The following is a 15,241-nucleotide window of genomic DNA, read 5'->3' as shown; positions in this document are numbered from 1 at the left end:
TCTCTCTCTCTCTCTCTCTCTCTCTCTCTCTCTCTCTCTCTCTCTCTCTCTTTGGGTGTGTGTATATACATATTATCACTTATAAAAATATATATATATTTTTCTAGATACTTATACATATAGGGTTAGGCTAAGGTATATAATTTTGTAAATGATTAGTACAATCATATATAGAGTAAGAGTTATAGTTAGGATCCAAGGTTTACAATTTCATTTATATAACACTCAGTGTTATGGTTATGGTTAATAAGTGGTTAAATGTTACACTAAAATAAGGGACAAGGTTAAGGGAAGTATGAGATTTAGGCGTAGTGTTGGAGTATTTGGAGTACAACTATGGTCAAATTTGGGATATATGTTATACAAATGACTCAAATAGTGGAAAAATTAATTCATGAAAGGGAAGTTATAAGTCCCAACACAACAATTCAGATGATGTTAAAAGTGTGAAAGAATATTTGAGTCAATTTTATGAAAATTATTTCTCCATGATGATCCCTAACTCTAACCCTAACCCCAACCCCAACTCTATCTCCAACTTTAACTCTAACTCTAAATCTAACCCTAAACCTAACCCTAACCCTAGCCTTAATTCTAGCCCCAATTATAACCCTAACACTAACACTAACACTAACACTAAAACTAACACTAATTATAACCCTAACCCTAATGCTAACCCTAACTCTAACCATAACCCTTATGCTAACCATAATCCTAGCCCTAATTCTAATCCTACCTCTAACTCCAACTCTTGTTCTAATTCTAATTCTATCTCTAAATCTAGCTCAAATCCTACCTCTAAATCTAACCCTAACCCTAACCCTAACTTTATTTGTAACCCTAATTCTAGCCCTAACCCTAATTATTACCCTTACCCTAACTCTAGCTCTAACTCAATCTGTAACCCTAATTCTAACCCTAACCCTAATTCTAACTCTAAAACCCCTAATCTTAACCCGAACCTATATAACCCTAACTCTAACCCTAATTCTAACCCTAACCCCAACTCTAGCTCTAACCCTAACCTAATTGTAACCCTAACTATAACTCTATTCCTAACTCTAACCCTAACTATAACTCTAACTCTAATTCTTACCCTAACCCTAACCCTAACCCTAATTCTAACCCTAGCTCTAACTCTAATGCTAATTCTAATCCTAACCCTGATTCTTACCCTAAATCTAACTCTAACTCTAACCCTAACTCCAACTCTAACTTTATCCCTGATTCTAACCCTACCCCTAATTCTAACCCTAACTCTAACTTTGACACTTTTGTAACCCTAACCCCAATATTAACCCTCACCCTAACTTTGACTATAAACCTACCCCTAATCCTAACCCTAACACTATATATAACTCTAACTCTAACACTAACCCTAATTCTAATCCTAATCCTAGCCCTAACTCTTACCCTAACCCTAAATCTAATAAGGTAACTTTAACCCTAACCCTAATCTAACCCTTATCACAATTCTATCTCTAACTTTAACTCTAACTCTAACTTGAACCCTAACTCTAACTCTAATTCTAACTCTAACTCTTATACTAACACTAACACTAACACAACCTCTAATTTTAACTCTTACTCTAATTGTAACCCTAACCCTAATGCTAATCCTAACCATAACTCTAACACTAACCCTAACCCTAACTCTAATGCTAACCCTAACCATAACCCTAACACTAACCATAACCCTAACTCTAACACTAATTCTAATCATAACCTTAATTATAACCCTAAATATAACCCTAACTCTAACTCTAACTCTAACTCTAATTCTAACTCCAACCCTTATTCTAACTCTATCTCTAACCCTAACCCTAACTCTTATTCTAACCCTAACTATATTTGTAACCCTAATTCTAACCCTCACCCTAATTCTTACCCTTACCCTAACCCTAACTCTATCTCTAATCCTAACTATATTTCTAACCCTAATTCTAACTCTAACCCTAATCCCAACTCTAACACTAATTTTAAACCTAACCCTAACCCTAACTCTCTTTGTGCCTACTCTCTAGATACACCTCATAATCTCTTTTCTCTCTCTCTACATAAAACATGCCTCTATAAGAAACATAATATGAGCTCCTTCTTGTCTACGTATACTCTCTCTCTCTCTCTCTCTCTCTCTCTCTCTCTCTCTCTCTCTCTCTCTGGGTGTGTGTATATACATATTATCACTTATAAAAATATATATATATTTCTAGATACTTGTACATATAGGGTTAGGCTAAGGTATATAATTTACTAAATGATTAGTACAATCATATATAGAGTAAGAGTTATAGTTAGGATCCAAGGTTTACAATTTTATTTATATGACACTCAGTGTTATGGTTAGGGTTAATAAGTGGTTAAATGTTACACTAAAATAAGGGATAGGGTTAAGGGAAGTATGAGATTTAGGTGTAGTGTTGGAGTTTTTGGAGTACAACTATGATCAAATTTGGGATATATGTTATACAAATGACTCAAATAGTGGAAAAATTAATTCATGAAAGGGAAGTTATAAGTCCCAACACAACAATTCAAATGATGTTAAAAGTGTGAAAGAATATATGAGTCAATTTTATGAAAATTTCTCCATGATGATGTGAGAACATTATATATTGTTGAATTTTTAATAATGCTAATGCAATTTTTATTGCAATGATTAAGAATTGTAATCAATAAATCTCCCTATCATTAAGGAATCTATTTAGACTTATGATTTTCTTTCTTAATTAATATATTTAGTAGCCACATATATAATCTAATTAAATAATGACAATATAAACTAAATATATGATTCATTTATTTTAAATTAATCACTAACTTTAATAAAATACAAATTTTATTGATAAGGTGACCTTCTTGTCTGCATCAACGATTAAATTTAATTATGAAACATTAAAAATACAAATATTTTGAAACATGCAAATATAAAACTATTATGAAACATACAAATCTAAACATGGAAACCAAAAGTATTTTGAAATATGCAAATCTAAAACTAATGTAAAACATGCAAATGTAAAACTAAATTGAAACATGCACATTAAAAATCTGCAAAAGAAATGTATTATCAAATATCTAAATCAAAAAGTTTTTGAATCCTAAATCTAAATCAAACATACAAGGCTAAACTATATGAAACTTTAATCTACTCCTGTTAAAAAACTCTAATTGCTCAAATAATCTCCATCTCTTCCTCCCTGCAAAAACACAAAATGAAAATGAAATGAAGAGCATTTGTTTCATAATTTATGAGAGAACCCTCATATCTCCCAATAGATGTCTTTTGACATTCCATGAATTTGTTTCAAATTCCCCTACTCCTCACAAAAAATAAGCATGAATGTGCATGCAAAAATATATTTAACAAAAAAAAAATGTTTTATATTTAAAATTTTAATTAAGTTATTTCAGCCCTATTTTCTTGCATTCTGTTTTTTTGGTCTTATTTTTTCAGGTTCTATTATTTTAGCATCCATTTGGCTTAATATTATTTTGGCTAGCTATTATTTTGAAAATTTAATTTTAGTTTATAATTCAATAATGTTAAAATATATACTAAATATATGATTTATCTACTTTAAATAAATCATTAACTTTAATAAACTATAAATTGTATTGATATGGTGGCATTCTCATCTAGATTAATGATAAAATTATGCTTTGGAACATGAAAATATAAATACTTAGAAACATGCAAATGTAAAACTATTGTGAAATATTCAAATCTAAAACATGCAAACCAAAACTATTTTGAAATATGAAAATCCAAAACTAATATGAAACATGCAAATATAAAACTAATTTGAAACATGCACTTTTAAAATATGTAAATGAAAAGTATTATAAAATATATAAATTAAATAGATTTTGAATACAAATCTAAATCTAAATCAAACATGCAAGACTAAACTATTAAATGCAAGCATAAATAGTTATGAACAAAATTCTAAATCTAAATGAAATTAATTAAAATTGAAATCTAAATCAAAGTAGAATATGATAACTAATTTTGAATTTCAATTTACATCTACATCTAAATCTAAATGAAAAAGTAAATAAAAAATAGAAATTTCACCTACAAAAATGTTACTCCAAAACTTCAATCTACTCCTATTCAAAAATTCCAATCTAATCCTCCAATAACCTCCACCTCTTCCTTCCCGCAAAAGCATAAAATGAAAATGAAATGGTGAGCCTTGGTTTTATAACTTCTAAGAGGCTCCTCATATCTCCCAGCAGACGTCTCTTCACATTCCACAAATTTGTTTCAAATTCCTCCACTCCTCACAAAAAAAAAATATGAATGTGCATACAAAATTATATTTAACAAAAAAAAATCATATTAAAATTATTTCGCCCCTATTTTTTCAGCCCTATTTTTTCGGGCCCTACTTTTTCGGGCCTATTATTTCGTTTGTAACTCTCATCAAATCTTTTTGATTGCCAAATGGCATTCCATATTTTACTTTCGTTTGTAACTCTCACCAAATCTTTTTGATTGCCAAATGGCATTCCATATTTTACTTTCGTTTGTAACTCTCACCAAATCTTTTTGATTGCCAAATGGCATTCCATATTTTAATTTCGTTTGTAACTCTCACCAAATCTTTTTTCCTTACACGAATTATTCCTTGAAATATTCTTTGTGCTGGGAAGTGTTTCTCCCATTGTATATGCCTCTTGACATAATAATAAATAAATATAAAAGATATTCTTATAGAAATAAAATAATAATAATAACAATAAAACAAAGATTATTTTCTGTTTGAAATCTTGTTTCTTTGATTAACGTGGTTTTAGAATGTTTTAATATTGTACATTAAGATAAATATATTTTTTTTAAAAGATTGAGAGGTTGCAGTGGAGAAGTCAAGTCGGTTCTTCAATTTGCTATATCTCCCTATCATCTTGCTTAACTTGCTCCTATAAAAACAAGTAAACCCGCACATCCAATTCGAAATCCAATCAAGCAGGTCAGACGGTACAATTTTATCGAGCCTTCATAATCACAAAATATAGGCGCAATCTGTGTTTAATCGAGCTTGTGATAAAGTTTAGGGTTTCTCTGTAAGCAGAAGTCCAAGAATCCGAACCATGGACAAATATCAGCGCGTAGAGAAGACTCGCCAGAAGGTTCCTCTTCTGGAAAACGAGATCCACATATCTACCCAGGGGATAACCGGGAATTATATTACATATGCAATTACTCTGCTCGGAGACAGAGGTTTATCTACTGTTGTGTTGAAGGCAATGGGAAATGCAATTACTAAGGCAGTAACAGTTGCCGAGGTGATTAAAAGGAGGATGCCAAATCTACAGCAGAGCACAACAATCAGCTCTGTGCCGATAACATATACTCTCGAACCTCTTGAGGAAGGTCTTTCGCCGTTGGAAACAGTGAGGCACGTACCCATGATTACAATCACTTTGTCCACAGCGCAAGTTGAGAAATCATCTGCTGGTTGTCAGCCACCACTGCCAGCTGAGCAAGTTAAGCCTCGAGAGGGAAAGGATTCTCAAATAATGTCTGCAGGCAGAGGTGAAGCTCGTGGAAGAGTGAGAAATGCTGCTTCTCAATATCAGATTGGTAATGGAGGAGGCCCTGCAGTAGAATACAATAATGGTGGTCGATCTCTTCCTTCAAGAGTTCAAGTGTATAATAATAGTAGATATCGCCAACACCAGACTAAGATCGCTCATGCAAACAGTGACAATACACAAGATAACAATGGCAGACTCAATGGCAAAGGCAGCGGAGTTAATGGCAGAGGTCATTGTGGTGACAAAGAGATTCAGGGTGGTGGTGAAGAGGGTAGAGTTGGTGTGAAGGATGAAGATGGATGGGAAGTAGTTTCTCGACGGAGGAGGAGGACACGAGGAAGGGGTTCGAGGAATTAATAAAATGTGTTTGAACTCCATCAATAGTTTCGCTCAGAATTTTGTTCAGGAATTAGCTATATAATAAGGAAATAAATAATGTGATTCTGCCTTCACGGCAACATTTGATCTATGCTCCCTCCGTCGATGTAATATGTTAGAATCACACTAAGATGAAATTGTTTCCGCTCAAATTCTCCAGTCAAGTAAAATTTATTTATCATTTTTGTTTATTGTGGTTTAGAATGCTGCCCTATTGTCGTTAATGTTTTCTTTCTCAAAAATTATGTCATTACTTTTTATCTTTCCCTAAAATGTGCGGTTCATGCCTTGTCGAGGACCATTCGTAACTTGTAAGGGTTTCCATATATATATTTTTAAGGAATGAATAAAATAAATTATTATTCAGATGATTTATTTTTGGTGCGTTTTTTCAAAATAGTTTCATTGGAAAAGTTTGATTGGTGCAATGGTTTTTTCGCTCTGCTAGGGTTTTCTTGCTTCATGCGAACTTGCAATTTTTTTTTGCGTACGGCCTTTCGCTTGCACTCCTCGTCTGTCGGCACTTGTCATACCACATTTACTGCGGGAGCTTTAGGTTAAGATATAATGGCTCCGGCCAGCGGTGAACCAGTTGTTCCTGGTGTTCACGCTGCTGCTTCGGACTGCCATGGCGCCGCCACCGAACAAACGCCCGCGCAAATTTGTTCCGAAGGTTTTCCATGAGGTAAGCCTGATATTGTCCTTCCTTTGCAAGAATTTGATGCCGCATGTGACTGGTTAGAACAACATACCTTGATTGGGTATTTTGTTGTTAGGACCCCACCTAAAGCTATGCTCAGAGAATGGGTTAACAAAAGCTGGACCCCGCATGGCGTCCGCCTTGACGCTGTGCAAAATCTTACCAAAGTTTTTTTTTTATTTCGCTTCGCTAACCCATCGCAAACTGACACGGTTTTTACCAACGACCCTTGGTCTGTGCATTCCTCTTTGCTTGTTTTTCAGAAATGGTCCCGAGACTTCTCTGTCTCGAACGACAAAAAGCTTAGGGTTCCTGTTTGGGTTGAATTCCCAGGTCTACCCTTGCCCTGCTGGCCTTTTATTAAGTCTATTGCCCAATCCCTTGGCAAAGTTGTTACCAAGGAGCCAGAAAATTTTTTTAATGCTCGCCCTCAGTGGCGTGTTTGCATTGAAGTTGATCTTTCTAAAGATCTCAAGAATTCGGTGGAAATCTAGATTGGTGCTCAAACCTTCGCACAAAAGGTGCTTTACTTGAACTTACCTAACACCTGTTATAGGTGTCAGTCTGCGGAACACAAGATCAGGGACTGCCCTTTGGCCACGCCTAGGGTCAAACCCCAGCCTAAAGCGACGCCTGTCAAGTAGGTCGAAGGAAAAAAAGAAGAATGGGTTACTGTTGGGCAAAAAGGCAAGCCTACCTTGAATCCTTTGGCCCCCAAGCCATCCTATGTGGCCATAACCGTGATTCCTCCTACTTCCATCGAAGTATCAGCACCTGCTAGCATGGAGACGCCAACGGCTTCTATTGCGCCAGTTTTAGTTCCGCAGGTTTCAAACCCTACTGGCTTGCAGGGGATTAAGGCAGCTGCTAGGACCTCATCCTTGGCTGGGGCTCATTCTCCTCTTGCAGTCTCTTCCATAGTACCACCAGCAACAAGGCGTTCTTGTAGTCCTCCTAGACATGCGGAGCTATCAGGGGTCAAATGGTAGGCTGTAAGTCCAGAGGATTTCCCGTCTGACTTTCACCTGGTTTCTACCTTTTTGCAGAATAGTTACTCCTCTCTCAAGGACGAGGATGATATGGAAGAGTTTTCATGAACTTCCTCTCCTAGAATGTTCAAGGTCTTACAGACCTCCCCAGAAAATTCTATGTCCAGGATACCCGTCATAGACTTGGGAATTTAGATTTTCTTTTCCTGCAAGAAGTTAAGCTTTTTGGTTTCATGCTTTCTGCTGCATGCCACGTCATTTGGCAGGATAGCGTCATGTTTTCTTCTCAGCATGAAGCTGGCCGAGGTGATTTAGTTACTCTCCTGTCACCTCGCCTTCATTCTGCTATTATTTCACACAGTTCTGACCCCACACACCATATTATTTGGCTTTTTCTTTCCATCAACAATCATTCTTTTGGAGTCATTAATGTTTATGCCTCCAATGATGCTGTGGAAAGGGCGCAAATGTGGGTTTGGCTTGCTGACAACCTGCCGCCAGCTACTTGGGTCCTGTGTGGGGACTTCAATATGGTTGAAGTGGCCTCTGACAAAGATGGCATTCTACCTTTCCATTGAACAGCTGGGGAAAGACAAGTCTGGTTTCACATGCATCATAAATTGGGCCTCTTTGATCCCAATACTAGCCGCCATCATGATAATGGGGCTTGGCACACTTGGTCCAATTTTTGAGCCGGTCCTGATCGCATATTGAAATGTCTTGATCGTGCTATGATCTTGGCACAATATTTTTTTTATTTTTCTGAAGATCGTGATCTGCCTGTCATTCCCCTAACAGATGTGACGTTGTCAGACCACTATCCCATTTATTTTGGCATTTCTTGGCAAATAGCTGTCCCCAAAGTGGTTAAGTCTCAATTCTTCCTCAACACGTCTGTGGTATTGGATGCTTCCACTATCTCCCACATACAACGTGTCTGGAATTTGGAACCACGTCCACATTCCCATCGAGATTGGATTCAATGGTGGAATGATGCCATTACCAGAACGGCTCATTTTTTGCGCATCTACGGGCGTCAGCTGGCAATTTTCAAAAAATGATCTTATGAAGCCAACACCCTTGCCCTCAAAAAAGCCTCTAAAGCGCTCACCTTCAACCCTTTTGATGTGGATTTGCAACTTCAGCTTGCCAAGCTTCGCCATGAAAAGTAAATTGCTGATAACTATGCTGCCCGAGGAGCTCAAATCAAAGCCCGTCTCCACTAGTTGGAGGTTGGCGACAAAGCCTCGAAGGAGTTCTTCCAAGCTTTACAAGCCCGTCATACCAATATTGGGATTAAAAAGATAAAACATGGAACTGAGGTTCTTTCCAATCTGCCATACATCCTGCAAGCTTTTGTTCTTCACTATGAGAACGTTTTTGCTTCGCAGGGCCATTTGGTTGCTCAGGAAGAGGCTCTCAGAAAGTGTATTTCTGTTACTCCAAACCACCTCATGGTTGAGCAACGCGCTTTATGTGAGCAACTTCTTTCCCTCCAAGACCTTAAAGAGGCAGCTTACTCCATGGCGGATGACAAATCCCCTGGGTGTGATGGATTTCCCTATGAATTTTACAAACATCTTTGGGAGCAAATTGGTTCTGATCTGCACAAAGTCTATCTTGAAGCATACCATTCTAAAAGCTTAGGAGTGATCATAAATAAAGGCAATATTAAATTCATACCTAAAGATAGTGATCCTAAGGACATCTGCAACTGGAGGCCCATCACCCTCCTCAATGTGTCTTATAAGATCATTGCTAAGGCACTCTCTCTCAAAATTCGCCATCTGCTTCCTCTAATTGTGTGGCCTAAACAAACTAGCTTCATCAAATCCAGGTATATTCTTGACAACATCATTGTTGTCTAGGAAGGTACGGAATGGGCCCATAAGTCCAAGCAGCAGGCTATCTTTTTAAAGATAGATTTTGCTAAAGCCTATGATCGCATTGAATGGCCTTTCATTTTGGCTATGCTTCAGGCTCTGGGTTTTGGCCCCAATTTTCTTCAGTCCGTAGAGATGCTCTTTGGTGACGCTAATGCTTGCATCGCCATCAATAATTCATAATCTGAAGCTTTTGGACTTTTTCGTTCCATCAGACAAGGTTGTCTGTTAGCTCCTGCGCTTTATGTCCTTGCTATCGAAGGCTTTGGTTATTTACTTGCTCATTCTGTGTCTTCTGGGCTGGTTCGTGGCATTTCCTTGCCTGATTCTTCCTCTCAGTTAGTCAATGGTCATTTTACTAATGATTCTTTTCTCACTCTTCTTGAAGCTGAGGAAAACATCAAAAATGCGTTAGATTGTAAAAGCCTCTGGCTCTGCCATTCAATGGCATAAAACGCTCTGTTACCGACAATCTTTTTTGCTAGCTCCACCTTGGTTCAGCCAATTCCAATGGAAATGGGTTACTCATGGAGAAATTTTCTGCTTTCTTGGCATTCCATTTGCTTTCCAGGCTTCCCCTGTGGAACTTTGGAATGTTGTGCTTACAAAGATTACCAAAAAGCTTGATTATTGGATCACTAAGCCGCTTTCTCTTGTTGGTAAATTCCAGATTTGTTCTAAGATTTTGGCTGCCACCCATGTGTTTTATTCTTCGTGTTGGGCTCCCTCCAAAGCTTCATACCTCAAATTAGAACATTTTCTCAGAGATTTTCTTTGGGCCTCTGGTTCTGACCATCATGGTTTTCACAGAGTTGCTTGGGATTTCTATTGTCTCCCAAGGGAATCTGGGGGTCTCGGCCTGCTTTCCACTTGGAAGCAAGGCCTTGCCCTCTATGCTAAATGGATTATAAGAGCTATTTCTGGAGATGAAGCCTGAAAAATTCTTGTCAAACATTGCATTTCTTCAGGCTTCCTGGCTAACAGACCGGCCTGGAAGGGAATTGGTTTTCAGACCCTTCTCACTATGCGAGAACCAGTGGTCATACAGGGCTCCTTCATTATAAAGAGCATCTGGAAAGCCTGGGAAGTTGTTAAACCTTGGCTTCGTTGGGCTGGTAATGAGTTCCGCAATGGGTTGTCGTTAAATCAGCAGAACATTTGGTGGTCTCCCCTATTTTCCTTGCAGGGTATTCCTCTTGCCAAGACTCAAGGTGCTAGTGCTCTGCGTTTCTATAAACGTGGCATTCGCACTACTAAGGATATTTTTTCAAGAGTCACCATGAATTTTAGGTCTTGGGAGGATATGCAAGTTCAATATCGCCTTGTTCGTGCCGATCGTCAGACTTATGAGCTTCTGTTGTCTTCCATCCCTGTGCACTTACTTCATAAAGTGGGGATTCAGTTTGTTCGACCTTGGTGGTATGATTGGAAGTGGTTTTCTGCCACTCCATTTACCAATTATAAGCCCAATATGGGATATAGATGGCTTTCGCCCCACCTTCCGATGGTAGACACGCTTAATCAACGGTGGCATTTGCATTCTTCGCTTTCTCAACGGAGAAAACGGTTCGACACCATTTGGAGTACCATTACAGAACCTAAGATTGCTCACTTTACTTGGTGCCTTGCTTTCCAAGGTCTTCCCCTGGGGCCTCGGCTCAAGCACATTGGGGTTCCTGACCCCAGATGCCCCTTCTGTGGCCAACCCGAGTCCTTTTTGCATATTTTTTGGTTTTGCAAACGTGCTCAGAATTATTGGCACTGGATTCATGATTTTTTCAAGCCTTTCAGGCCCGAACCTTTTTCATGGCACATGATCCTTCTGGGTGATTCCCCCAGATTTCCTTGAAAGTTTTCCCAGATTTGGCATACCTTCAGGATGGAAATTTTGTTTTCTCTATGGAAAGATAGGAATGCAGTTTTATTCACTCACAGTTTTTTGGATGTTAACATTGCAATGTACACTAAGGCATGCATTTTTAACAATGTCATTATGCAGATATAGGTGCAAGCTAATTCAAGAATTGTTAAACCATTGGGGCAATGCTCCTTGTACCATTACCAGAGTGCCTCCGGATGCCTCAACTGATGCTTCCTCATCCCGCGGTCGCTGTTCCAAACGCCAATCCTTTGGCTGCCATTCACACACGCTGCGCTCCCAGGGTCCCCGCCATCACTCTCCCAGCGGTGGTCATGGCGGTTGGAGGCGTTGCTCTGCTTCCCCACCACGTGGTGGTTCTAGATGGTCCCCAGCTCCCCCCCCTGGGCGGGCTTCTGGCTGGTCTCCGACTCCTCCCCCTGGATGGGCGCACTCTGGCAAGTTTCCCCGGTTGGCCTTGGCAATTTCTCCTGCACGGCTAGACAAGAAGGATGCGGAGGCTGCAACTACCCCAGATCCTGCGAATGCTGCTGACGGCTAGACTGTTCCTAGTCCGCCTCACAATCCCACTGATGCATGGGGATTTCCTAATAAAGATGATCCTCCTCCCTCTGCTGGTACTGCCTTGGCAGTATGAGGTTGTTTTTAATATTTTTTTTGATGAATAGTTTATAGTTGTTGGCTATGGCCATCTTGTTTGCTCCAGCTTTGGCTGATTGAACTCATTCGTGGGGTGATCCTATATCCCCTGGCCCTTTTTTGTGAATTGTAATCTTAGTAAATTTTATTAATTGAAAAGGACTATTCATAAAAAAAAAATAGTTTCATTGATATGTATTGAGAGTTTGAAGATGTTTTATATATATTTTTAAGGCATGAATAAAATATATTATTATTCAGATGATTTATTTTTGGTGCATTTTTTTAAAATAGTTTCATTGATATGTATTGAGAGTTTGAAGATGTTTTTTAAGAGGTAAGAATAAGATGAATTTATTAAAATTGATGATATGCATTCTTTGTAAAATATCCTAAACTCTCTTGTAATAATTTCTATTTTTTAATATTAAAATGATTAAAGTTAGCCAAACTTATTTGTAATATAATTTGTATGAATTGGAATAGATATGGTGATTCTTTTAACTGTATATTGATAATGACGAGTTGAAATATTGTTTTTAGTTGCCGTAATTTTTCCCTGCATACCCTATGTGGGAGGTTGGGGTCCAAGTGGGTCGTACTTGTTTGAAAGATCATTTTTATGATTATATGTTTTTCTTGGACAAATTCTTAGTAACAAAGTTTGGATTTTAAGGCTGCAAATGATAGGTCTTCCTTGTTTGTATCTATATACATTTAACCTCATTGTAATTACACATAGAATAACTACAGTAATAACAGTCTTGAACACATTTTCTAGTTTTAGACTATTTTAATGCTTTTCCTATCAAATATTTCCTTGAGCAAAAAGAATGTGCATATTGCCTTTGATTTAGTATTCCATGTCGTTAATTATCTTGTGTGGGATAATATAGAGTTCAAGGGAATGGATCTTGTTTTCCTATTTTCCTTCTATTTCTTATGTGGGAGCTACTTTTCATCTATTTAGAATAAAAGTGAATTTTCGTTGTATGCAACAGCCTACTGCTTTTAAACAAAAATCATGTCTCTGATTCTTCTATTATTGGATGATAATCCAATTATCAAGAGTTAGCAGATCAAATGTATTTATTACTTTGTTGTCGAATGCATTTATTCTCCAAACATTCTTTTCAAAGTTTGTTACAATGATGTTCTTACATTGCAGTTTGAACATTACAGAGGAGTTAAGAAAGAGGGGCTCATCTGAGGTGTGCAATTTGAATATTTTTACACTGTATGTTCAATGTGGTCAAGAATGCAGGATTTGGACGTTCGATTGTAGATAATAATGCCTCCTAGGTGAATATTTCTATATTTTTTTTTCTTCTTATTTAGATTGAACAGATGTTTTAACTTGTAATATATTGATGTTGGCTTCATTCATTTGCTAATTACTATTTTACAGTATCAAATTCTTCCTATTTTATTAATTTAAGACTGTTATGGTTTTTAAAGCTATGGCCAAAGGGAGAGAACTCATGCTAAGGGCAAGTAGATAAACCGTTATTAATCTATTCTTTCTATTTTATTAATTTAAGACTGTTATGGTTTTCCAAGTTATGGCCAAAGGGAGAGAACTCATGCCAAGGGCAAGTAGATAAACCGTTATTAATCTTTGCTTCAATAACCAATAACATTTGTTGATTTTGTTGATAGTTATGTTTATATTCGATCTAAGTTATAAAAGATGCTCAAAGATGCTCGATCTTTACTAGTTCTATGGGCCATATGACTAGTGTCATATTTGTTTTGGTTACCTTGGATACTGGTGCAATTTCCAATGCACAAGAAGTCTTCGATATCAAGCTGAATGTAGTGGGGATAGCATTTTAACAGATAACCTCAAGAGCTGTAATAACTGGTGTGATGGCAAGAGGACAACAAATATGGAAACATTGATTCTATCATATTTGCAGATAGCATTTAGGCTTGTTCTGGTTAATGTTTGTTAACAATTGTCTTGTTTGCATGTTTTCCCTGAATGCAAGTGAGGTATAAGTCTAGAACCATATTAAATTATTTAAAATTATTTTACGAAGCTTTTTCTTCTGGCAGTGGTTATAAGTGAGCGCAACTTGCAATGAATGGAGATGGACCTAGAAATATGTTAGTAGTTACTAGTCCTTTTTCCGCTTTTTCCTTTCAACTCTTCTCCACCCTGAAAAGGTTTTTACCTCTGTACCATTATTCTTTCCACCTTGCTCTCTTTGCTGACAATGACCTCCTGTTCATTAATTTTAACTAGTCATTGGGTCGACACTGCCCAATGATGACTGGAATTCATTAGAAAATGCCCTCTGTAGCTTAGAGGGATGCTTTAAATGTCTTATTGAGGACAACAGAATTAAAGGGTGATCCTCCATTGAATTTGGAGGGTTTGTTACGGTAAGAAAGATTTATTAATATGGTGTTGTTATATCATTGGACAAACTCCTTTGAAATTCAATGTTTGAACATGCAGGTGGCCATAATTTTTGAAGTTGAGAAATTTTTGGCATTTGAACCCATGAAGATTGAGTTGACATTCCACAAGAAAGATTATCTGAGTTCAACTGTCATTGCAACATCTTCTATCTGAAGAAAACCAAAGGCCTCGGCTTGAGTTAGGCCATGCATCCAAGTCTTTTTTCTTTCTTTTCTGGAACTTTAATTTATCCTTTTTTTGTTATAACTTTGAATTTTTGGTCCTGTCAAAAATAAATAACTTGTTCTTAAACTTGGAATTTGTAGACTGATTATCATGGTATTTTCATATCACTTGATCTACTTTTCAAAAATAGATTTTGAACTAAGTGTAAATTAGTACTATTGGTTCCACGTTGTCAGGGAGTGGTGAATTTGAAACCACTAACAAGTTTTAGCTTGATGGTTGAGAATGTGTTGGGGATTGTGTATCAGTGGACTTTGTAAGTTAAAATCCAGAGTGTTATGCCCTCATTGTGCATTTCTAGAGTGTTTTCGTTCTGGCTTTGACATTGTGTTGGTCGAATCTGGCTCCTAGTTTTAGAGCCAGAGATAGTGGGGTGGGTACAATTCTTGGTATGCTTAAAACAATATTTGGTAGGCATCATCTCTAGACATCTTAGAATCTTCAAAACAATCAAATATTGCCTCATGAGGAAATGGAGGTTTTATATCAACTGGAGTCCTTGAGGTTTTATATCATGTGCTGCCCTTAATAGGATTATATACCAAATGATTCTCCCTATAAGTTGACTAAACAAGT

General features: G+C 37.2%; 1 protein-coding gene across 1 annotated transcript; it reads left to right on the top strand.

The window, feature by feature from the left end:
* Positions 1-5,097: 5,097 nt before the first annotated feature.
* Positions 5,098-5,901, top strand: LOC149558250 (uncharacterized). Its single transcript, XM_089830703.1, has one exon. The coding sequence runs from the start codon at positions 5,098-5,100 to the stop codon at positions 5,899-5,901; it is 804 nt and encodes a 267-aa protein (XP_089686829.1).
* The last annotated feature ends 9,340 nt before the right edge of the window (positions 5,902-15,241 follow it).

This window comes from Cupressus sempervirens, chromosome 5 (assembly GCF_028749045.1).
Source record: "Cupressus sempervirens isolate cs-2001-9-10 chromosome 5, ASM2874904v1, whole genome shotgun sequence".
Taxonomy (NCBI): Eukaryota; Viridiplantae; Streptophyta; class Pinopsida; order Cupressales; family Cupressaceae; genus Cupressus; species Cupressus sempervirens.
The sequence above is the reverse complement of the archived record's forward strand: the minus strand, read 5'-3'. Positions and strand labels throughout refer to the sequence as shown.

What these genes read in the sequence shown, in the direction of transcription:
- LOC149558250 (XM_089830703.1), top strand. Translation starts at nt 5,098, where the DNA reads ATGGACAAATATCAGCGCGTAGAGAAGACTCGCCAGAAGGTTCCTCTT.